Below are 26,779 nucleotides of genomic sequence, written 5' to 3' on the forward strand. Positions count from 1 at the left end.
CATATTTACCATTGCATTCAGGGCTGGATGTAGGGGAGGGTCCGGGGGGCATGGCTCCAGGCCCCCACAAATCTAATGTATCAAAACCAACCTTTTTTTTTTCATTTTGGGGCCCCCACAAACTGCCGTCCCCGGGGCCCCCTCCGGCTAAATCCGGGCCAGCGCCTTGTTTTAAAGAAGCGATCATACCCACCATTGCTTTAATCATGGCAAACGTCTTTTTTGACGAAGAAATCCAATGGCAAATAGGAGATGACCAATTCTGGGGAATGGTGCATTCTAGCGAATGGTTTTCTGGGGGAATTGTCCATTCTGGCGAAAAGATTTTGGCAAAAAGCCTTCTGGCAAATGACTTTCTGGCGAGTGTCATACAACCCCATTTGATTGACCTTTCTTATCAAAATTTTTTATCCGCCCAGTTGATTCTTTAATTTATTTTAGGTCAACTTTCCTCAGGAACCCATATATTTTATGCCTCTATTTTCACAAACAATGCTTTTTATAGAACAAAATAGATTGAAAGTAGTTTTAACCATATCGTCATACGATACGCCCATTAACTCAAATTAATATGGTAAAAACTTGTTTCAAATTTCTTGATGGGCGCTGATTCCATTCTATCTGAAACAAATTTATGGAGAAACATCCAAAAACAGTAAATTGGAGCTAGAACGCACTTTTTACGATGAAGAACTATGATACTCATTCAGTTCTTGCAGAATTATTTAAAGAATGTTCTGCTGAAAATCGCGAGAAAAGTAGAGTTAATCCGGCGAAGTTTTTCCGATTTCTCATGAATTTCTTTGGGATTTTGACAAAAAAAATAGAGTTTACTCGGGAATTTCTACGAAATTCCTATTACAAACTATTCGTAGTTTTCATTGATTTTTTTTCGAAATTCCCCAGGAAATTATTCAGAATTTTATGGGATTTTTTTTTTGAAATTCAACGGAGAACTCATTTACGTTATTTATAATTTCTACAAGTAGTTTTTCGAAACTTCCACGTAATTTTTTTTTAGAATTCCTACGATTTATACTTTGAAATTTTTCTTGAAGTTTCCACTGGAAATTCTATGGAATTCTAAATGGAATTTCCCATTTAAATCCAGCGCTGCAATAACACGCTATTGAATAATGTAGATAGACTCTTGCAAATTTGAACCGCGGCGTTAGAAGTGGCGTGACAAAATATCTTCAGTGGCGTGATGCCATACATGGCGTCGAAAGGTGCCGGCTCGTATCTCTAGCTGCATTGTTTGCGGCTCCATTGTGGGTGATAGCAAATAATTGGCTAAATATTTAGGGGGATCTTTCATCGAATTGGTATCAGACAGTTTTCTGATTCATCGTGAGTCATTGACGAGGGAAGCCTCTCATTGTTTACGTCTGGTCGAGCCCACCCAAGGCTATCGGTTGGAATGTGATGCTCTTCTTTTTCGATGACATGGAGATGGATGTGAATAATAGATTGCAAATTCTTGTTTCTTATTATCAGTTTTCTTTGTAGGCACTGAAGCATGACGTACAATTAATCTCATTGAATGAAACAATTTTTTTCATTAGACGATTTGATTATTATCAAATTTTAATAATATATTAATATTATTTAATAATATATTAATAATATTATCAATTTTGTTTGACTATAGAAAATGGGATTTAATGTCTATCTATTGTATGGAGATGAGTGAATTCTTAATCCAAAGCGATCCATGACTTATAATGGATTTTCATATTTCTATTCAAGCATTGTTTTTACTACAAACACTTTTTGTATCAAAGACCGCTTATATCTTAAAAATGCTAACTTGTTTGGAAGTCAATAGGAAATAATCACGCTCGAGTTTCGCCGAAATCAACAATTACAGCATAAAAAATATAACAAATTTATTCTTTTTCTTCATTGGCATTACAACCCCCACTGGGACATTGCCGCATCACTGCAGCGCGCTGCGTAGTGTTCATTAAGCACTTCTACAGTTATTAACTGCGAGGTTTCTAATCCAAGTTACCATTTTTGCATTTGTATATCATGAGGCTAACACGATGATACTTTTATGGCCAGGCAAATCGAAAATTGCCTAGACCGGCACCGAGAATCGAACCCAACCACCCTCAGCATGGTCTTGCTTTATAGACGCGCATTTTACCGCTAGGCTAAGGAGGGCCCTGTATTTCCTGGAGATCTGAAGCCGGAGACGTATGTCCTGCGCGCGTGTCCCCAGGTTCATTACCATACCGCCACCATTGTCTGCCACATCGCCAATCCGGTGCTCTTCGTAGTGCTGCCGCCACCTTTGGAGCATCTCACGCTCGTTTGTAAGAAGGTTCTCGTTTATGTCTTTATACATATTAGGATGTGACACGTGGCCCTTACGCGTGCGGCTCACCACACCATCTCATAGAACTTTCGTGCGTTATTAGCGCTGTTATAGAGAGAGATTTTGAGGCGAGCGGAGGGCCGTTTTGGTGACTATATAAATCGAATGACCTTCCTTGTGCCCAGAGTCTATTATATATAGAGTTGCGCAAAGAGTGAAGCCAAATCTACCTATTGAACTGTCAAACCGTCTACCTATCGAGCAAAGTAAACAAATGCTTGTTGGTGAGGCGGAAGTATTGTTATCGCCTAATGATTATTATGGCGGATTAAAACGCATGAATTGGAATGTATTAGATTTGATCTAGAAACAGCTTCAAAAAACTCCATGGTCCAGCCCAATCGGGTTATACGCAAAGGTGACGTTGAACTACGGAGCTATGTGTAATGTACAGGTTTTCGACTCTTCCGTTCGATGAGACCGAAGCAAGCATTTTTCAAGCCCTGGGTGAATCTGTTTTCGTTGTTCATCTTGTGCTCCTGAGATTGAGTGAGCTTGATGATGTATATAATTTTTAAAACAACATTTGAAAAGGATGATAAAAATAAAATTTTCAAATAATCGAGGATGAGAAACACTCTCAAGCGATCACATATCAAAATAATCGATTGAAAAAACGAGAAAATAAGAATCATTGTATCTCGATTCGAAACATTGGTATATGCTACTTTTAAACTTATTTTCCTACATAACACAAAACACAATGGCAAAATGGTAAATGCATCATGAAAGATTCATGATTACCCTTGAAAAATTGAAAAATGCTCCTTAAAAAAGTGATCATTTTTCCTCAAATTAAGGAACATTTTTCGTTGGTTTAAGGAACATTTCTTTATTTTAAGGAGCATTTTTCTTAGCTTAATGAGCATTTTTTATTTGTTTATGGAGCATTTTATTCATCCTAAGGAGCATTTTTCTTAGTTTTCGGTTGAATAGGGTTACCAAGCAAAACAATCAGCAATACCCGAGCAGCACAAGTCAAGCAAATCTGGTTGCAGCAACTTGATTGCGACTAAATCTGGTCACATATGAGTTACAGTAACCTATGTGGTATATTTGTGCTACTAGGGTAAACTCCAGGGGCTATACAATTGTGCATAAGATTCTAATTTATGATAGCCAATTTCAAGATACCTTTTGAACAATTTTATAAAAATTCTTTTGTCAATATAATGCGCAATTATCATTAATTACATAGCAAATCTATGTTTTTTTTAAGGAGCATTTTTAATTGTTTACGGTACATTTTTTTCGTTTTTACGGTACGCTTTTCGAATGTTTACGGAGCATTTGATATATTTCAATGTAATTTGCTAGATAATTTGAGGAAAAATGATCACTTTTTTAAGGTGCATTTTTCAATTTTTTAAGGCCAATTTCATCTGTTTAATCGGACATTTTTTGGGCTGCCAAACACAATGCCAATCATCCGATTCCGATTGAACTTCATTGTTCACATTAAATTGGTGTTAGTTAAGTTCACATTAAAATGAATCGATTCCAAAATTTGAAAAGTTATCGCCGATGACAACTCGCCTATGTTTAACACCTGAGCAGTTATCAAATGATAATTCCAATAATTATCGTATGAGAATGATTCTGCACAACCCTGGCTGGTGTACCGCTGCAACCATAACCGACACAAACTGGTGCATCAGAGACTTAGACTAAGCACCCGCCACTAAGTCTGTCTAAACACCCCGTGGCTCATTACAGAAAAGCCCATCGTGAAACCTGGACTGCCAACGGCGTTTGATGGTCACCCTTTGGAGGAAGACAGAGTAGACGCGTCAAAGAAATTTGACAGTTTATTCATAAGAATTATTATTCCTTCACGTGAGTTGCGTCGGACTTTGCGTTTACTCCGGCAGACACCTAGGAATTAGCATAAACGAGCTGAAGAAAGTTTCCCAGAACGCATCCACTGCAGCAGCGAAGAAGATTACGAGCCCCTCTAATGGCATCAATAGACGTAAGCCGGAAGCTGCCGTCAAAAGCCCCCAAGCTTTCGAGAGAAAATGCGCGTGTAAGTTAGCAGAAACCAAACTGCACCAGCTAAAAACCCTGTAAGTTGTATTATTTGACATCTATGCTGGCTTGAGGCCTCTAGTTAGCCTTGCGAACAAAGGCGCAAAATTTGGATATGGCGAGATAGATTCTCGATCCGATCTAGGATGCTTTCGGGTGAGGAAGATTCTCGACACCCTTGGCATACTTGAAAGGAAGAAAAAACTAAAGAAATTCTAATAAATAACTAAGTTGAAAAGCAGGCCAAGTTCCAGTTTTAATGTAGTGCTATGGAAGAAGAAGCTTGCGCTGCACTTACGAGATTAACTAATTCATCGAAACCGATTGCTAAACTGTTAGCAAGTTTTCAATAGTAAATATTATCTTACATAAATATTGTAACACACTGGAATCGGTTTTTACGCGGATGATATGGGCCGGGTAAATTAAAACAACGTAAAAAACTTGGGTAAATCCCATAATAAACTGAATAAACCGCGGAACTTCCGAAATTCGAGTAAAAAAAATCGCATGAAAAGAAATTTGTTTAAAATGAACCGCGTAAAAAACGACTTCAGTGTACATCGGGTATGAAGCGTTGACTCTTCCTTGATTGAATGGTCCAAGAAAATTAAAAATCCATCGAGAAACGGCTGAGATATTAACGATCAAAGTCTATCATATTTTCGTGACGTTTTTCGATTTTGTGCAATCGTAAAGTGTACCCCAATATTGAAAAGACAGACGTAGTTCTACGTCAAAATATCAATACATTCCCCAATAAAGTAGCAACAAGAAACTCATGTGTTTGCACTCTGTGGGTGACTAGGTTATCGAATTAAAAGGCTTTAGAAGTTAACGCTCCCGTAAAGTCACTTGAAGGGTTGAACAAAACTGAAAGTTGGCAACAGAATAACAAGAGCATCATTCAGAATAAGTGTAAGAAGATCCTCTTTGCGTAACTCTATATAATATACTCTGCTTCTGCCATATTTCTAAGTGACAGTAACGAGGATTTACAACACAAAGGTTTTCTTAGGAATTAGGGCCTGGAGAACAGGTTAATTTCTCAAAACTCTCTATATTTTCCTCTAAAAACCTTGTTTTAGTCCATTCAAAGTTGTGAGTCGATGCATTATCAAGCTGGAAAGTTAATTATGGGCCCATGAATGATTCGCCGTGTTTGATTAGGCTTATCTCTAGCATTGCGATATGATCCTCTGACCTAATCCTCACACCAATGAAAGATTTACCCGAAATTTAAAAACCCCCATACTCATCATTACTTTATCACCAAGGTTTCGGCCAATTTTGGCAACCAATACTTGGTGCAAATCGCACAAATAGTATTGTTAACCATCAAGATTGAGCAGCTAATGTGCATCTAATTAGAATTGATGCTATTATGTTTTGCTGACATTCCCCGTCATTTCAAGTTTTCGTTGCTTGGCGGAATTAGGATACATATCTTGTTGTCATTCAATATTGCAATTTTGCACGACTTTGGTATGATGTACTGTTTCCTTTACTCTTGCTTCTACCCCCCCCCCCCTCGTTTGTCTTTGCATATTCATCAATTTTTGCATACAACTTCACTTTCTATGTTAGTTGTTAGCAACTGATTCAAATTCGAAATAATGATCGGTCAGAATTATAATATTATATATTTTTTCCAAAGTGGTGTCATTTCGCACCTATTTTCATGAATGTTTTAGCTTAAATGCAAATGGTGCGCATAAATATCAATGTAATGTACTGAAAAACTGTGAAACAGAATGTGCTTACATTCTGAACTTGAATTACCATCGTCTGTTCAGAATTACAGAAAATATTAGTAATAAACATGGTGGTGCTGTTTTTATATCGCTCAGTGTAGTGGAAGTAAATGGAGGAATTATAATTGTAAAGAATTGTATAACTATGTTTTTTTTAATTTGCGAAGAACTTTAACGACTATTTGCTTTTGTATTTTTAATTGAAAGATTTTTCAATTTATAATAACATCGAATAAAAAATAGAGACGTCGTTTATTTAGTACATTTTTGTATCTTAGAGGTTTTAAGCTTTTGACAGGCTGGATTGCGTTCGAAAATTATGAACAAAATGGCGATTCAAGCCAAAACGGCTGTGGTCTGTGGTCGAGAAAGGCGGTATCACTACCAAGGTTCTGGATTCATCTTGATCCCTATTAGGAGGAATAATTTATTTTTTTCAGATTCGCCATACCAACACTACGGTAAGCAACCATGCGTCTCTATGCTCGTGTGGTTTATTGTTTATTTGCATACATTCATCTGACACTTTATGGTCTTAATGAACAATTAGGGCTTAATATACAAACTTACTAAAACATACAACATATAAAAATGCCTTGAAAAATTGTTTTTTTCCTTGAAAATACGCCCGATACTGTTTTTACACGGATTGCCGTGTAAAAAAAGAATCGGGTGTAGTTATCGTCTTAATGAGAATCGTTCTTGAAAGGTTCGCGTGGTTAAGTTGAAATCAAACAGTTCTAAAACGTCATTCCGGAAATTCAGCTGGCGTAAAATTCTTGTTGGAGCGTGAATGTTGATCTCGGTTAGAACAGATGGGGCGTCAATTTCTCCTTTTAAAATTTTCGCCACAAATACAGCTTGAGCGATGGATCGTCGTCGTTCTAGGGTTTGTAGTCCAAGAAGTTGGCAATGTTCTTCAATGGAAGCGAAGAGCATATCGTACGATTTTTTTTCTGAACTGATTCGATCCTAGCAATCCAGTTGGCGTGGTATGGACACTAGGAAACCACACTTGACTCCAAAATGGATCGTACAAGCGAGCAATACAGTGATCGCAGGCAGAATGGATCATGGAATTCTGAAGAAATGTTGATGAGTATGAATCTAAGCTGTCTATTTGCTTTAGTAATTACACCAGAGTAGTGGACTCGAAATGTGAGACCATTATCCAGCATAACACCCAAGTCTCGTACTTGCGTTACTCTTTGCAACGGCTGGTCTGCAATGGCGTAGTCAAAACAAATGGTTTGGTCTTTCGATGAAACGAGATGATACTGCATTTAGCAATGCTAAATAACAGTCATGAAGTTTCTGGAACACCACATTTCAAAACAATCTACCATCTTCTGAAGCTCTATGCAATCTAGTAGACTCTAAATTATCATGTAGATCTTGACATCGTCTGCGAAAAACGATCGGCATCCGGATGGCAACAATATATCGATTTCATTCATGAATAGCACAAAAAGCAATGGGCCCAGATTGCTTCCTTAAGGTACTCCGGAAATTACAAAACGTTTCAGACTGTTCGGTCCTATTTTGACACACAGTGTGCAATTGGACAGGTACGATAAGACAAATGCAAGGGAAACGCCAATTTTCTCCAATCTAGCTAGTAATATTCCATGGTCAACACGATCAAAGGCTGCTTTGAGGTCCGTATAGACAGCATCAACCTGAGCACCAGAATCCATGCTACGTAGGCATGTGGAAAGGAATTGAACTAAGTTCGTTGAAACAGATCTCTTCAGAAAGAATCCGTGTCGATCAGAGGAATTGTAACACCGGCAACTAGCAAACAGAGAATCATTTACAATAATCTCGAGTACCTTCGAGCTAGCACAGAGCGAAGTAATGCCACGATAGTTTTGAATGTCTGTCTTGTCACGTTTCTTATGGACAGGGAACATAACCGATGATTTTCAACAATTAGGGAATTTACGTTGCGCCAAGGAATTAATGAATATAACAGTGAGTGGATATACAAAAGCATCTGCGCATTTTTTAATACACAGGCAGGAATTCCGTCAGGACCACCAGAGCTGGACTGTTTCAATTTATCGAAACAAGATGCGTAGAGATTTCGAAGCAACTTTACTCGACCGTATTCCTAGGAGTATCATGAAGTGCTGCGATTATTTGCGATTCCGATGCCACAGAACCGTTGAATGCAGTCTTGAAATGTTCCACGAACATTTACCTTGGTTGCATTTACCTTGCAGCGAGATTGTCTCACACAAAGTAGTGCAATCGGCGCGATGAAAATCCAGGCTATGTAGATCCGCGACACCTTCGTACACCGTTGCGAGTTTCAGTTGAATGGTGATCTCAAGGGCCGGATGGCTCAGGTCGAGGACGATCGAAGGTTTCGTAGCATTAAAAACAGAAGATTCACTTTTGATGTTGTCATTGACTAAAACCAAGTCAAGTATACAGGAATTGTGATTAGCAATCGGGCTGATTTGCGTAAGGCCATTTAAACTGAATCCGTCTGAGGTAAAGGTCGGGAGGTATGATCGCTGCACATCCAAGGCCGGGAACGTATTCTGCGCAGTATACCAAACCAGATTGGATTGATTGTAATCTCCAAGCTGAATTGCAACGTCCAAATCATCCAAATCCGAATGAATTGCCCGAATAGAGTCAACATGATTATTAATATCATTGACATTTGTTCGCCGGTCTGGCGGTAGGTAAAGAACTCCGATGCTAGCAGTACCAGTGGGCATTTTAATCATGATCCATAGTTGTTCGAGGGTGTCACAGACCGGTGTAGGATCTATGCAACAACTTAAACGCGTCGATACGGCAATTAGGACGTCGCCGCCTCTTGATTTAGTGCTGTTTCGTTGGTTCCGATCATTTCGAAAAATATACGAGTATACGAATATACGAGTATACGAGGTACCGAACAGTTGCGTAGACAAAATGCGGTCATCAAACCATGTCTCTGTAAGGACTATTACATCGTAGAATGCATCCGAAGCAGTTAAGAAGAAGTCATCAATATTAGTGCGTAAACCTCTAACGTACTATTACTGAATCCGTACTATTACTGACAGGAAACTGGTGGACATCAAAGTTGACCGCGTCAGATGTTGTATCGCTACAATGCAAGGGTGCATCAGGCAGTGAGAATGAAGGACAGCTTGGGTACTTGCCTGCGAGGAGATTTCGGAAAACCCCTTCCTTATCCCCTGGTGCATGCATTGTAGATGGCATTTGTATGACTAATCAAATACTTTCAATTTTCAGTCACCACGTTCAAGTCACCATGAGTCTACGATGTTTGATGCGGTAATCGATAGGCATTAGCTAGAAACTGCTCGGCTGCATTTGGTTGCTGCTGGAGCGATACCTCTGAGCGATAGCGAGTAATTGCCAAAATATTTTTGGGGATTTTTCACTAAATTGGTGGCACTGTGGCAGACAGTTCTCTGATTCATCGTGAGTCATTGACCAGGAAAGCCTTTTGTTGTTTACGTCTGGCTTATCCTGCTGAAGGTAGATGTGTAGAATGTGATGCTTCACTTTCTTGATAACACGGAAGTGAACTTGCCTATAGATTCCTTGTAAGTTAAGGCTGACGAGTTCCAGAACCTCTCCCCATTAAACAAGAAAAACCAAAAAAAAATCGAAGCACAATTCTTATCATTTATCGTTGCCTTGTTTACTGTATAAGCTATTTATTTTCAAGATTTATTTTATTTATTTAGCTTACATCTAAACAGATAACACTGATTCAACAATTTGACGCCCAATACACGGTTCGAGGCCGCATCTCTTCCTCCTCGAATGCGCCCCACGCTCGCCAATTCGTTCTGTACCTGATCAGCCCACCTCGCTCACTACGCTCCACCTCGTCTCGTACCTGCCGGATCGGAAGTGAGCACCATCTTTGTAGGGTTTCTGTCCGGCATTCTTGCAACATGCCGTGCCCATCGTACCCTTCCGGCCCAGGCTACCTTCTGGATGCTGGGTTCGCCATAGTGCTGGGCGAGCTCGTGGTTCATCCTTCGCCGTCACACACCGTCTTTATAAGATCTTACACCCAAATAAAGAGGAAGCCATAACAATGCTTGTGCAAAGATTCTAAAAGATATTTGGGGTATTCACTTAAGGACAATCCTCACGGAATCCAAAACTAAATGTCGTTTTCAACGGCACAACACTCAATACGGAAGCAACGCACAACTGTCATTTTAATCATTTCAGCTTTGCTGCGTCGTAGCATGCCTCATAAAAGTGATAGTTGTGCGTGGCTTCCGTTTGGAATGGGGTGCCCTTGCTTTCAATTTTGGATTCCGTGAGGATTGTCCTTAAATGCGTAACTATATTAATTATCATTTAAGCATTTGATAATGATCCTGACAGTTTCGAAGATGTTGCTACAATGAAAGTAGTGGAAACATATTTCTTCGTGCCCAACTGAGATCAATATTCCATCATTTCATCAGTATAAATATTAAACTATGGGGTGGTATGCAATGCCTGGATTTCTGAAATAGTGGCACCCTTGGGAAACAACTCTACACAATGTCAAACATCACATCAGTTTGTCTATTTTCGTAGGGGCAGAGTAAATTGTTAATAAATTGGTTCGACCGTGTGTACGGGGGTGAGAGAACATAAACGTGCATGATGTTTGCAATGTCCGTACTACATTTTTTGTACTCTGTGGTGGTATAATAAAATTTGTGTCAACGCATCATTCATTGATAGGTATTTGTAAAAAAGCATCACAGAAAAAAACGAACTTTTTCGCTACATCCATGGCAGACGATCATTGTTCTGTTGAGCTCAAGTTCAGGCAATTGCTTGTGGCGAGGTGAGATTGTTCCGACATGCATGAGTGAGGACAGTTAGTTTATCTTTTGACACAGTGAAATTTTTAGCAAACTGCCTATAGCTACAAATCATACTACGGTTTGTTTATCGAATCAATAAAATTTTGACACATGTTTGATAATTGGTAATTATTGAATCCAATTAACCTTAGAATCGAATTGAGACTCTTAAACTTCGTGACAAAAAAGAAAATATTCGGTTTTGCTGAAAAAAAATGTCCGGTAATACAAAATGCTCTGATGTGAGACTGGTTTGCTGGTTTATTTTTTAAGGGATATTAATCTTGAAGGTCATTCATTACGAACCTGATGTGAGACGAATTGTAAATTTGCATTCTACTTGTCATACCGGGTAAAAAAGTGAAATGCTTTTACGAGTCAGAATCCTAGTCGCATTCCCATGACTCAGATAATGTTGGATGGAAAATTTCCATCTCAGAATATCTTGAATCATTGCAACTCAATAATCCCGCTTCTTGGTCGCATATCCATCGTCACCGGAGAACCCTACTACCTGTCCAATTTCCGTTATGCAACACTAAGGTAGACCCAACCGACCGACTCTGACCGTAAAAGATGGTAAAATTCTCAGATGCGGCATTTTCGTCCGTCCAGGGAAAACCACCCGTTCGCGAAATGATGTCGCGCGCGTTATGATTCCAGCATGGTCTGCGATTACTCACAGTGCGAACCAGTTCGTTCCCGCCTCCCGCCCAATGCGCTGAATCACGACGCTTGAGATAAAAAAAAACTCAATATTCACAATTACTGGCTCGGGTTTGTGGTTAAACGTTTCGATTTGTTTCGACACTTGCAGAGCACCAGCAGCAGCAGCAGCACCACCAGCTCCAGCAGCTGTCGTCATCGCCGACGTACTCGGTGCTCTCGATGGAATCTGCGTCTCCCGTGTCGTCATCGTCGGCGAGCCCAGCAGCCGACACTAGCAAATACTACGTGAGCCACTCTCCGTCCAGTGTCAGTAATATGTCCCCCAAATCAACAGCTAGCGACACGAGCTCCTTCAATATGCAGAACCTAAACATCTCCAGTGGCTACCAGTACTTCGGCGAGACCCACCAACAGCCGACGATGTCCGGCGAGGAAGGGCAGCTGCAGACCTTCAACTACGCCGGTAGGCTCCCCCTCGAAAATACAGCAACCTCTTACAGTTCGATTGATCATCTCCTTTTAATCCTTTCAGATGCGGCCCCGGCTCGTTTGGAGCTTTCCGTGCCAATGCTTACGATCGTGGAGCAACCGGTGGACAAGTTTCGATTCCGATACCAATCGGAGATGCACGGAACCCATGGTTCCCTGATGGGCGTTCATACCGAGAAGAGCAAGAAAACCTTCCCCACGGTGCAGCTGCATGGGTTCCGAGGTGAGGCCAAAATTCGGTGCTCACTGTTCCAGGTGGATCCAAATCGCAGGGCCGCCCACTCGCATAACCTAGTGATCAAAAGTGGCGACATCGATTTGAACGATCCCCATGATATCGATGTGAACGAAGAGTGCAACTACGTGGCCATGTTTCAGGGCATGGGAATCATTCACACGGCCAAGAAGAACATCGCCGAGGAGTTGAGCAAAAAGATGAAGAAGCAACGGGCAGTAGAGATGAACCGGGAGCTGTCCATCAGGGAGGAATATCAGATGCAGAAGGAAGCGGCCGAGATGGCCAAGACGATGAATCTTAATCAGGTGTGCCTGTGCTTCCAGGCCTATCAGGTGGATGCCACGACCGGACTTTGGACGCAGTTATGCGAACCGGTCTACTCCAATGCCATCAATAATATGAGTAAGTCTATTCGTACGTGACACACTCACGATGTTGGATCTAATTGATACGGTGTTTTGTTTCACAGAGAGTGCCCTGACTGGGGAGTTGAAGATCTGTAGGCTTAGTGCAACCGTTGGAAATGTTGACGGTGGAGAAGAAGTTTTCATGTTTGTTGAAAAAGTTTGTAAAAGTGAGTTGCATTTTATCGAGTGGTTTGAACAGCGGTCTAATGTGTTTCTTTTCGCAGACAATATCAAGATCCGATTCTATGAATTGGACGATTACGATCAGGAGGTCTGGCAGGACTGGGGTTCGTTCTCGGAAGCGGACGTGCACCATCAGTACGCAATTGCTTTCAAGACGCCCGCCTACCACAATAAAGACATCACAGAGCCGGTGGAGGTGCTCATGCAGCTGTACCGACCCCGAGACAAGTGCCAAAGCGAACCGGTTCCCTTCAAGTACAAGCCTCGGTTAAATATTTCCCGAAAGCGGCCACGTGTTTGTTCCGGTTTACTATCGAACGAGATTCCCACGGTGGTTCCCAATGAATCGGGCTCGAGTCGGTTACCGCCGTTCCACAATCCGTTCGGATTGGCTCCGCTTCAAACCCCCATCGGTGAGGCCGGTTGCAGCAGCAGCAGCAGCCACACCATCAGCAAAGAGTTCAACAAATCGGGCATCATTCAGGAGATTCTGGACAGCCACATTCCCAGCACAATAGCCGGCGATATATCGTTCAGTTCGAATGATTTCAAAGATTTCGTACATTGTAACTCGGAAGGTAAAACTAAAGTGACGCTAATAAACGACAGTTAAGATTGATTGCCTCGTACTTTGTTTCTATTTCCCATGTTCTCATGTAACAGAATTACGTAAGCTCATCACCGAGATTGGTGAGGCGCAGGAGGAGTCAAAGCTGGAGACGGACGCCGTATCGGTCGGTCACGTTGACGAAGCGGCGGCGCAGTTTGAGCGTACGCTCGAGCAGTACCTGGAGCAGAACAGGCACGCCAAGGACGTGGAGATCCTGAAGAAGATTCTGGCCATCATACGGTTGCTGTTCCGTAAGAACTACGACCAATGCCGGGAGTTGATATCGGCCCTGTGGATGTCGGCCAACAAGTTGAAAGTCAAGTGAGTAGCTTCTCTCCCGCTGTGCATGCTTTTCTTCAATTGGCGACGTTTGTCGTGGGATTTCTTTTGTTTCTGATTCAAATTAGGTTATCACGTGAAACAAACATTATTCTTTATTATCAAATTGGTAAATTTATTAAACTACGTATTTGGAATTTGAGTCAAAAACAAGTGGAATGTAATTTGCGTACTTTGCCTCGGTATTCCGAAACAGCTACCTCCAGTAGTACAAATCATGCATTGTTGATTGATGTAACTTGAACATAACGTGGTTAGATTGTAGATTGGTTGCAACAATTCTAGTCAATCATGAGTGTTGCTTGAACATAATGTTAACAAAGTTTTCCTTTTTCAATGAAATGTTATTAATAAATTGTTACATAAGTTTTGTGATAGTAATTTTGTTTGTCTACGCAGTATTAGTAATAAATGTGTTAAATATCGCTGCTTTGCTTATTTTATCGAAATTCTTTTATACATCAACTTTTGAAGAATATTATATCTATCATGTGTAGTTTGCAAATATTTTGTGGGACTGAGAATACAAATCACAAGCGATTTTTTGTTTTATTTTATAAACTGTGCATTAGAAGGCGAAACAATAATGCTTCCAGGTTCAACAGTTCCACATCAATATGTTAAACACATTATATAGAATAAGAGCTCCATGCTTTGCCGTTTTTTTAAACTAATTTGGAAGATTCTGCCTAAAAGTTTTTGCCTTTCTCGTATTTATCTTTAGCCTAGCTGTTAAATGCGGGTTGAAAGGCAATGAGGGCTCAACTCCTGTTCTGGTTTACAAAATTTCCGTGTTTTCAATTTTCTTCATTTCTTTGGGCATGAGAGTATCATCTTATTAGGCAGTATTGCCTGTATTGTTAGGCGGGCGATGCCTAAAATTTAAACCGAGTAAAAACAGAGAAAATATCACAATTCGCGTTGATTCGGAAATCCGCACAAAAACGATTTCAATGGAAATTGGTCTTTTAGTGGTTTAGTTTTTTCACGTACCGTGATGTGCCCTAATTTCGCGCGCGCCCTAACTTCGCGCATTATAAAATCATTTATTTTTTTCAATTTTTAGGTACCAGTCAAAATTGAAAAATCTGAAGGATTACAAAATGTCATTGTTGTTGAATGTTTTTCACGAAAAAATTTGAAAAACAAACTTGGTTTAGTACACCAAATAAAATTATTTCAATTTGATCCTCCCATCGACCGCCATATTTGCTTGTGCTTAGCACAGCGACGAAGAACATGACCCAAGTAAACAAATGATTTTACTGTACAAAACTGGCTACTTTTTGGAAATATTTGTATCCATTATGCTCTGTTGGATATGTTTCTTCGTCATTACTATTGAAAAGTGTAAAATTTTATGTATTTTGTGTTTATTTAGACTTTCGCTTTGTGAGCGAAATTAGGTATATGAGAGTAATTATGGTGCTTAATTTCGTTTATTGTTGTTGCGTAGTTTCATTTGCAACATTCTAATAAAACAAAAGCAATATAATACACAGGACAGTTTTACATAGAATAGAACCCGAAAGGTTCATTCCCATACGCTTTTTATCTAATTTTCAGGCGGATAACCACCGACATCGACTAATGTTGACTTGAAAAATCTTATAGATCAGTGCCTGCAATAGCTACCAAATCCGATGAGTAAAATGATGCTAAAATGTGCGATGTGTAAAATGATGCTAAACTTAAGATGAAACTACAGCAGCTTTTTCGATAATGTATATAATATTGAAGATGTCTTGAATAAAACACATATTTGAAGATGTGCTATGTAAGAGATAGCGGAATTTAAGACTTTCTTTCATGACGTCTCGAAAATTTAAACTTTTTTTTATACACCAGCTAAACATTTCTCATACAATGCCTTTTTTCTTAAAATATGGTTTATATTTCAGAAGCAAACGATATTTTAGGAATTATAACTTGTGTCAACTAAAATGCATGAAGTAAAATCTAAGCAAAGCTCCAGGGTCGAAATATAGGCACATACCATTTCGACTAAAGAATGGGTCACTGACGGCTGTCTGATACCGTTATCTGCATATTTTGAACAATGGATGCATGCTTCTATTGGTTAATTGATTATATTTCATCAAACCAATAACGATATTCAATTCCAAACATAAGCGAAGTTAGAAACACTTTTGCGCGAAATTAGGAACTATCCTATTTTCTTGCGCGAAATAAGGATCATACAACGGTCTTGGATTCATACTCCAATTTTTTTTAAATAGCAGCAAAATTTGCAAGTAACATTTTTTTGAGAACTTAGAATCCTTCTACTACGTGATGCAGTAGCAAATGTTTCCAAATGGCCACTACATGTTTTTTAATGAACGTTTTAACTTTGTCAGATCTTAAGTGCGCGAAATTAGGGTACTTCACGGTAAAAATCTTAAAAAGCAAGTAAAAAAAACTTGAGGGTAAATTTGCATAAAAATCGTGTAATTTCACAAATTCCGTGTTGAAACCACTCAAGTATACGCAGTTTAGTGAGAACGTATAGTCGGAAACAAGAAAGTGGCCAGATAAAAAAGATATCAGAATAAAACGAAAAGGATGAAAGTCAATATGAGAACCTGGGAGACAGAAAATATATTAAGAAGACCACCCAAGTAGCACACGCAGCATCTCCAAAAAGCAACTTGTTTCTATTCAGTTTTATTAAAGGCATTGGAAAAACATCAGGGCACGAAGAAGTTGCATCAAGATGTCAAAAACGTTCGAATTGTTATCAATGTTTCATTAACATTGCAATGCAGTACGCGTTTGACATTCGGAAACAAGTGCACTGCATGTTACATCCACGAAACAAAATCATTAAGTTGCATATTTTTTACCATGTAACTTCAATGCGTCTTTCAAAATTGAATTGTTTGTTTAAATTAAGTTACGGATAAGTTGAGTGTATCTTCATGTTTGATTTAGCATCGTTCAACGTTTTGACAACTCACAATATTTATTCCGGTGATGGTGCAATTAAGTAACAGAAAACCCGAGTACAAAACTTCATATTCGTATGGTCTTTATGGTGAGTCAACACGCAATCCCTTCGAATCCCAATCCCTATCAATAAATCGAATCCAGTTTTATATTTTTATTTTTTTTTCCGCTAACATTATTGCAATTTTACTGCAATCGAAGGATGTTTCCATAAGCTCCACCTCTTGCGCTTTTTAGATTGCAAGAGAGTTAGATTTGATGGTACATACACAAAGATTGCTTCTTTCCGAACAGTTGCAACACAGTGAAATCAAGACAAAATTTTCAAAACGACTTATCTGCTTTTGTAAACAAAGATTCAAACGACGATTCGACGAATCTGATAGCTCTCCCACGCAAACCAACACCATCAACAGGTAGCGGAAACCTTCACCTACCTATTGATGGTGTTGGTTTGCGTGGGAGAGCTATCAGATTCGTCAAATCGTCGTTTGAATCTTTGTTTACAAAAGCAGATAAGTCGTTTTGAAAATTTTGTCTTGAAATGTTCAGTAGTGAAACAAGCAGTGCTGCTTGGGTAATGATTTGAGTAGGGTCATGCACAAATTCGTCCATGGTGCTAATTACCGTCATTTTTCTTCTTCTTATTGGCATTACATCCCAACACTGGGACAGAGTGTCTTACCGCACGGCTAAGGAGGGCCGTCATATCACATTCTAATTCAATAAATACTCGCGAATGATAATTTAAATCAACGAAGTTATCACCTGGCGAGATAAAAAAAAGTGTACACCTTGGTCTAAACTCACCCAAAACATATTCCGGTGTTACTTTCTTGGAGAACATTTGAAACATTTGCGGTTCATATTATTTGCATTTTTTCCTACCTTATTCGTATGACGAAGGAAATCCAACAGCATCTTCTCCAAGCAAATGCACGTAGCATCACCATCAAAATCAATATAATTCACCAACTTTCACTACACTTGTTTACATTATTGTTTCACTGAGTACTAAATTAAAGCAATATCTATTGCTTAAGTAAAAATATTAGAGAAAAAATTACCGAAAAGTGTTAAAATTATCTGTTCTTTAAAGCTCTAGAAAGTTTGATTTTAATTTTCATCGTTGCCTTGTTTACAGTCGAAGAACGCGTTGCTAAACTAACGATTTGAATTGAAATAATCTTATGGAACACGTCTGATAATGCATCATGCAGTCAATAAAATTCGTTTGTCCAATTATTTTCCGCAAACGTGATAGACGAAAAGTCTCACAGATACATTTTTGCCTTTCTCGTACAACAAAGTTGTACCGAAAGGCTATCATTTCACTCCATAATCGAACTTTTTATAGAAGTCTCGGAGATCCATGATGGCATTTACCAATCGACTCAGCTCGTCGAGCTGAACAAATATCTGTCTGTCCGTGTGTATGTGTGTGTGTGCACACGAAAACCGAAAAACATTCATATAGTAATTCTTAACCGATTTTCTCGCAACAAGTTGCATTCGAAAGGGGACAAAGCCTTGTTGATTATTGAATTTGATAACGATAAACCATTGCATTTAAACGTTATTAAGAAAATGGAATCGAACTATATAAGCGCCATATAAGGTTGATGTCTTGGCTAAATGTGAGAAAGGCAGTATCACCACTCGGTGAATTAAGTTGGGTTTTTTATTCAGAACTCGTTATATATACCAAAATTTTCTACTACACTGAACCATTAGAAAAGGGAGAATAATTTCAAAATAGAATTTTTATGGCAACACTACCCAAGCATATGTTCCGCTCTTGTGTTAGTTGTTCTTGTTTTTCCGAAAAACCCCGGAAGTATGGCCTTTCGATCAACATGCGTAACCAAAGATAAATTTGCCCGTACCTATAGATAGTAGAATCCTGGGCGCTGCGGACTCGATGGGATCAAATTTTCAAGATATTTTGCTTGAAACTCGCAAATTTCCTCCCAGTGTTCACTGTACACGTTACGATTTTCTCACATTGAATTATCATTATGTTGATATTTATAAAATTAATTACAAAGATTTCGTCAATTTACCGCATCGTATATATTAACGTGTCGAATGTTAAATTAATTCATACCCTCCAGTTATGTTGAATCTGTTGATATATTTAAAATGACGCCAGTAAATTGAAATTTTCTGAAAATGAGCTATATTTAGTATGAGTTGATTTATACGTGCACTCTCTCGTCTACGCTCAAAATGCACAAAACCTCTCTCGATGCGATGAATACTTTTTGACAGCTTACTTTGGAGATTCTTTGACACTCGTTTCAACTCTATCCGCAGCTCCCAGGTAGAATCTATAGATGAGCGAAAGCATGGCTGAGTCGGTTTTTTTGACCGTGCACACGCGCATATGACGTCACAGCCCTTAACATTTCCATTGAAATCGTGACGTCATGCTCGTTTGGAGACACGTTTGACAGTTCGTTTGGAGACAGGGGATTTATCTTCGCTCATCTATATATTCCACTATCTATACCCGTACCTTAATGGGGGACCCTAATGTTGTTAAACGATCTATCCGCAGTACGTCAGTCCAACCGGACAGTATCAGTAGTTCAACCCAACCGTGATCCTGCTAAATTTGACGCCCATTCCGATTATGTGCAACAAATCATGCATTCAGAAGATTATTTTCATTTCATTTATTTAGTTAACATCTAAACAGATAACACTGAATCAACAATTTGATGCCACAATGCACGGTTCGAGGCCGCATCTCTCCATCCTCGGATACGCCCCACGCTCGCCAAGTCGTTCTGCACCTGGTCTGCCCATCTCGCTCGCTGCGCTCCACGCCGTCTCGTACCTGCCGGATCGGAAGCGAACACCATCTTTGCAGGGTTGCTGTCCGGCATTCTTGCAACATGTCCTGCCCATCGTACCCTTCCGGCTTTAGCTACCTTCTGGATACTGGGTTCGCCGTAGAGTTGGGCGAGCTCATGATTCATTCTTCGCCGCCACACACCGTCTTCTTGCACACCGCCAAAGATGGTCCTAAGCACCCGTCTCTCGAATACTCCGAGTGCTTGCAAGTCCTCCTCGAGCATTGTCCATGTTTCATGTCCGTAGAGGACAACCGGTCTAATTAGCGTCTTGTACATGACACATTTGGTGCGGTGGCGAATCTTTTTCGATCGCAGTTTCTTCTGGAGCCCGTAGTAGGCCCGACTTCCACAGATGATGCGCCTTCGTATTTCACGACTAACGTTGTTGTCAGCCGTTAGCAAGGATCCGAGGTAGACGAATTCCTCGACCACCTCGGAAGTATCCCCGTCTATCGTAACACTGCTTCCCAGGCGGGCCCTGTCGCGCTCGGTTCCGCCCACAAGCATGTACTTTGTCTTTGACGCATTCACCACCAGTCCAACTTTTGTTGCTTCACGTTTCAGGCGGGTGTACAGTTCTGCCACCTTTGCAAATGTTCGGCCGACAATGTCCATGTCATCCGCGAAGCAAATAAATTGACTGGATCTGTTGAAAATCGTACCCCGGCTGTTACACCCGGCTCTCCGCATGACACCTTCTAGCACAATGTTGAACAACAGGCACGAAAGTCCATCACCTTGTCTTAGTCCCCGGCGCGATTCGAACGAACTGGAATGTTCGCCCGAAATCTTCACACAGTTTTGCACACCATCCACCGTTGCTTTGATCAGTCTGGTAAGTTTCCCAGGGAAGCTGTTCTCGTCCATAATTTTCCATAGCTCTACACGGTCTATACTGTCGTATGCCGCCTTGAAATCAACGAACAGATGGTGCGTTGGGACCTGGTATTTACGGCATTTTTGAAGGATTTGCCGTACAGTAAAGATCTGGTCCGTTGTCGAGCGGCCGTCAACGAAGCCGGCTTGATAACTTCCCACGAACTCGTTCACTAATGGTGACAGACGACGGAAGATGATCTGGGATATCACTTTGTAGGCGGCATTGAGGATGGTGATTGCTCGAAAGTTCTCGCACTCCAGTTTGTCGCCTTTCTTGTAGATGGGGCATATAACCCCTTCCTTCCACTCCTCCGGTAGCTGTTCGGTTTCCCAGATTCTGACTATCAGTTTGTGCAGGTAAGTGGCCAGCTTTTCCGGGCCCATCTTGATGAGCTCAGCTCCGATACCATCCTTACCAGCTGATTTATTGGTCTTTAGTTGTTGAATGGCATCCTTAACTTCCCTCAAGGTTGGCTTCCATGGTTGGCTTCCATCGTCCGCTGAACTGACGTAGTCATCTCCTCCGCTGCCTTGACTTTCACTGCCTGTACTCTCAGCGCCATTCAGATGTTCCTCGTAGTGCTGCTTCCACCTTTCGATCACCACACGTCCGTCCGTCAAGATGCTCCCATCCTTATCCCGGCACATTTCGGCTCGCGGCACGAAGCCTTTGCGGGATGCGTTGAGCTTCTGATAGAACTTGCGTGTATCTTGAGAACGGCACAGCTGTTCCATCTCCTCGCACTCCGCTTCTTCCAGGCGGCGTTTCTTCTCCTGAAAAAGGCGGGTCTGCTGTCTCCGCTTCCGTCTATAACGTTCCACGTTCTGCCGGGTACCTTGCTACAGCGCGACCGCCCGCGCTGCGTCCTTCTCCTCCAGAATCTGTCTGCACTCTTCGTCGAACCAATCGTTCCGTCGACTTCGATCCATATACCCGACGTTGTTCTCCGCTGCGTCGTTAATGGCTGCTTTAACTGTACTCCAGCAGTCCTCAAGAGGGGCCCCATCGAGCCCACCCTCTTCCGGCAACGCTGCCTCGAGATGCTGCGCGTATGCAGTGGCGACATCAGGTTGCTTCAGTCGCTCTAGGTCGTACCGCGGCGGTCGTCGGTACCGAACATTGTTGATGACGGATAGTTTTGGGCGCAGTTTAACCATCATCAGATAGTGGTCAGAGTCGATGTTAGCGCCACGATATGTCCTGACGTCGATAATGTCGGAGAAGTGCCGTCCATCAATCAGAACGTGGTCGATTTGTGGTTCTGTCTGCAGTGGTGATCTCCAGGTGTACCGATACGGAAGGCTGTGTTGGAAGTAGTTGCTGCGAATGGCCATATTCTTGGAGGCAGCGAAATCAATTAGTCGTAGGCCGTTTTCGTTCGTCAGCCGGTGTGCGCTGAACTTCCCAATAGTCGGTCTAAACTCCTCCTCTTGGCCAACCTGAGCGTTTAAATTTCCTATGATGATTTTGACGTCGTGGCTTGGGCAGCTATCGTACTCATGTTCCAGCTGCGCGTAGAATGCGTCCTTATCATCATCAGTGCTTCCGGAGTGTGGGCTATGGACGTTGATTATGCTGAAGTTGAAGAACCGGCCTTTGATCCTCAACCTGCACATTCTCTCGTTGATCAGCCACCACCCGATCACGCGCCTTTGCATGTCGCCCATCACTATGAAAGCTGTTCCCAGCTCGTGTGTGTTGCCGCAGCTCTGGTAGATGGTATGATTACCTCTAAACCTTCGCACCATTGATCCCTTCCAACAAACCTCCTGCAGCGCTACGATGCCGAATCCACAGTCCTTGAGGACATCGGCGAGTATGCGTGTGCTCCCGATGGGGTTGAGAGATCTGCAGTTCCACGAACCGAGTTTCCAATCGTCAGTCCCTTTTTCTTCGCAGTGGTTTTTGCCGATGGTTCCGGTCCGTACTTTCTTGTTGATTATTCGTTTTTTAAAGGCTGGCTTGCAGGGCCTGACACCAAACCCTCTAAATTTCCGGAGGACCATTCCTCCTTATTTCCGGTGGACCATGGTGCACAGTTTCACTTAGAGTCCCTCGCTGGCACTCGGACGATGATCAGCCGCCCCTAACATGGAGAACGGACGCTGTTGTGAGCCGATCCTGACATGGAGAACAGACGCTCAATAAGATTTGCACCTCCGGAGAGGAGCAAACCCCCCCTTCCCTGTCAGCATACAACCATAGTTCCCACCAGGGTTGGTTACCCGATCTTCCCTAAGGTTGCTCGTATCCCGGCCAGCACCGGGGGGAGGTAGGGATAGGAGTTGCTGGGTAAGAGGCTAAGGACCGCGAGATGGGGTCTATTTTATTCCTTCAGGTACGCGAAGTACCAATGGTACGCTTTACCCAGCAGAAGATTATATGCACTCGAAAAAAAAAATGCAAAACATTCTTTTGTGTGTTGATAAGAAAATTATTTTGAGCTTTTTAGTGGAATGTCTTCACTTGTCATAAGACGAGTTAATACAATCCCATTGAATTCCACCACTTAATTGTATCTTGACAGATACGTATTTCGACCTCAAAAGTAAGGCCGTCTTCAGTGTCTCGTACTTGACTCGACTTGTCGTCGAGTCGAGTCGAGTCAAGTACGAGACACTGAAGACGGCCTTACTTTTGAGGTCGAAATACGTATCTGTCAAGATACAATTAAGTGGTGGAATTCAATGGGATTGTATTAACTCGTCTTATGACAAGTGATTCTTTTGTGTGTTACTTTTTATTGCATGACAAAACTTTGAGTATAACTAGTTGAGAGTGTAATATTTACATGTGCAGAATTTCGTCGCAATCTGTCAAGTAGTTATTGAGACATGAGATGAGATAAGACATCAAGTAGTCCTTTTCTGCAGCCACTTTGCTGTCAGAAAAGACCAGTTTTAAATCGCCGATTTGACAAACACCGGCAAGCACAGCGTCGCGTTCTTTTCCAGGCGGGTATTTTGTTTTTGCTTTCGCCGTGTTACTAGTAGGTAGTCGGATATTTTTCAACTTCGGTATTGTCATAAACAAATAAACTCGGTAAAACCACAGATATGGTAACAGATGTGGTAAAACTAATTATTTCAATTTTGTGAACGTAAATTATAGATAAAAAATACCTGATAAAATTATATGAACAATTGCAATCATGGACTACATACCGTTTAAAGAGTAAGTATTTGATAATTAATAGTTGAGGTTTATTCGTATTGTTCCCTTTTATTCATTCAAAAAGGGATGGCCACACTGCGTTGCTCGTCACAAGAATCGTGGTGAAAAAAAATTAAATTGTGTGAGGGCATTCAGCTTCGAGTTGTCTTATCTCATCTCAGATTGAGACGCAATTCAAAAGGGAAATCGTGCTAAGTCTAGACCTGTGCGGTCTCACATGTGGATCGCGAAACAGTTCGGAATCGACAATTCGACCGTGTCCTGTGTTGTAAAATCTTTCAAGGAGACCCATACGACACAGCGACAAGCTGATAGTAGCAGAAAAAGTGAATACACCGAAAACGCAAGGAAGGTGAGGGATTACTTTATGCGCAACCCGCAACTATAATCGATTTGGGACGAGGATAAAGTAAAGTCAATTCTTCTGTCTGGTTCGTCCAGCAGACAATTAATCGGGCTTGAATTCATGTCTTCAAGGTAAGGAAGGCGCACTATGGGGGATCCCCATACAAGCGAGCGGTCAAAAATAAAATTGGACTTTTAAAGTGATTTTCCACTTAGTTTTAGCTGTGTATGGTCGAAATAGCATGAATATACAATTTCCAACCCCCCCCCCTTTGGGGATCGTCTATGAATTACGTAATTATTTTTTTCATAGGTTCGATTAACGTGACAAAGCAAACCTATTTGGGAAGTTGAAATTTCGTGCGTTTTCTTAAGGAGAAGGAAGGGGGATGTACAAAATCTAAGTTCAGCAATTTATGGACATTATGGCGGCGATCATGTTAAATGACATTAATTTCATGACATTCCGTGATATTTTTTTGTTCTCACTCTCATGCCTCACAATTTGTATTTAGAACAATTTGTTTGACAAAGTACTAGGATCTGAAGGATCATAAAGCATTAAATGTTAATCAAATAATCAGAATTGAAAATAACTTTTGAAAAAGGGTATTAGCAAATTAGAAATCGCAATCCCATGACATTTTTACGTGTACAAGTTATTCAATAAATGAGATTAATATATTCTCAAAAAATGTGGACATTCATTGTGGAATGTAAGAATGCTCCATTCTTCCGAAAAGCAAAATTCTTTTAATTTAAATAACAACACTATTTGAATTACTTTTGATTTGTTTTCATGATTTCTACAAGTTATATACAGCATCATTCTTTTTCTGTGTCAAGGTTTAAGTCTTCAATGATATTTTCTTCAATTCCATCAACGATGGAAGATGAGATAAATTCATCTAAAGTATTAGAAGATAAAGAACTTTTGAAAATCTTCAAATATTACAAAATTACGCATGGCATAAGAATAACTAAGTGAAAAATTTTTTTCCAACGTCTCCTCGTTATCCAAATCGAGCTTAAAATGGATCTGATTCATGTAAGGCACGAAGGAAAATGTCAACATTTGCCTCTCTTGATCATTTTCTTGCATTATGAGTTCTAAATTTCTTCAACTGTTTATATTGACTTTCCGCTGGTTGTTCAGCCAGTGAACCTCAAAGTGTAGATGAGTGAATAAATATTTCCCTACCATTAGCCAGACATTCATGAACACTAGCAGGAATTTCATACGCTCCGTTCTAACTAAGATATTGTTCGTCTTTACTTTTGCAATAAACATGTCGGGAATTATTGATTCCAGGAGATTTATAAATATTTACATATTATGAAATCTCATATTTAGTTCTCCATCAGTAGCTAATGAATAGCTCAGAAAATTAGGTTTAGAGAATGACTCAAACCACTCAAGCCCCAAACGCATTTCAGCGGAATGGCGACGGAAACGGTAAAATTTGACAGGAAATATATGAGCGAACTGTTAAATCCTTCCGTTACCGTTGTGCTGCATTGCATTGGGGGTTTTATTCATTTACTCCTTTGAAAAGTTAATTAAATGAGCTCAAATGGTTATAAATAAAGTCGAAGTTATTACCAATAAATGTATTTTGACCATACCCTTTGAGCGCATAGTTCAGTCTGACCCATTTTCAATAGGAAACGATGGGACTAGATTTCCCGTCGAATGAAACTTGTTGCGAGAAAATCGGACACAAATAAGTGTCTAAATGGCGATTGCGTTCTTTTGCGCACATACATACAGACGCGCATGCACACATACAGACATCACCTCAATTCTTCGCGCTGAGTTAGTTGATATATACCACTAGGGGTCTCCGGGCCTTCTATCAAACATTCGTTTTGGAATGAGCATTAACCTTGGAGTACGAGAGAGGCAAAACACGGTAAAAAACAAATGAAAAAAATCAGAGTGACTTAACTCTGTTAATTGCAAATACTGGCAAGAAATTCTTTCAGGACATTTTAGTCGAAGCTTTGTCCTTGATGTGTATCATAAAAGAACCTGGGGATTCCTGAGGAAAAAAAGTTCTTCACTATCAAAGTTGAAAATAGCGTCGTTTTTGGAAAAAATATTGCTTCCGCATTTTTTCAATTTTTTCACAGTGTAACCATTAGTTTTGCACACCATTTAAAAGCTTATACAATAACCTTTGTAATGATGTATTAACATTGAAGAAAAAACATTTAAAAAATATTTCAATAAATAGTTGAAAATAAAATATTTTTTCAGAAAATTTGCTAACTTTTTTACCCATTTCTGACTTTGCCACCTTATATCTTTGGAACTAGTGCACCTAGAGACTTCAAATTCAGAATTTCTCTTAATTAGAGTATTGACAATGGAGAGAAAATATTTTAAAATAATTCGGAAGACATGACATTTTCGATTAATGACCGCCCGAAATCCTATAGTGAGGCGCCTAACCGATCCGATAAACAGAATATGGAGACCAAAACCCGCATCAGGTAGTTGTACCGTGCTTGATTGGTGCTGCCGAAAGGCATTTAATTGGATGTCTTGCTTGGATTTTCGGGAGGAAGAAGGTCCACGCATTTGCCAAAAAGTACTCGGTGTGGCAGCCGATCTGCA

The 26,779-nt window shown here is 40.5% G+C and overlaps 1 protein-coding gene across 3 annotated transcripts in view; it reads left to right on the plus strand.

The window, feature by feature from the left end:
• LOC134210548 (nuclear factor NF-kappa-B p110 subunit) overlaps positions 1–26,779 on the plus strand; it is a 94,610-nt gene that overhangs the window by 50,536 nt on the left and 17,295 nt on the right. For all 3 annotated transcript variants that reach the window (XM_062686598.1, XM_062686599.1, XM_062686597.1), the window contains exons 2-6: positions 11,833–12,147; positions 12,217–12,813; positions 12,881–12,985; positions 13,043–13,579; positions 13,665–13,932. In XM_062686598.1, coding sequence (XP_062542582.1) covers positions 11,833–12,147; positions 12,217–12,813; positions 12,881–12,985; positions 13,043–13,579; positions 13,665–13,932 — 1,822 coding nt within the window. The remainder of the gene's footprint in view (positions 1–11,832; positions 12,148–12,216; positions 12,814–12,880; positions 12,986–13,042; positions 13,580–13,664; positions 13,933–26,779) is intronic.

The sequence above is a fragment of the Armigeres subalbatus genome, chromosome 2 (assembly GCF_024139115.2).
Source record: "Armigeres subalbatus isolate Guangzhou_Male chromosome 2, GZ_Asu_2, whole genome shotgun sequence".
In the NCBI taxonomy this organism is placed as follows: Eukaryota; Metazoa; Arthropoda; class Insecta; order Diptera; family Culicidae; genus Armigeres; species Armigeres subalbatus.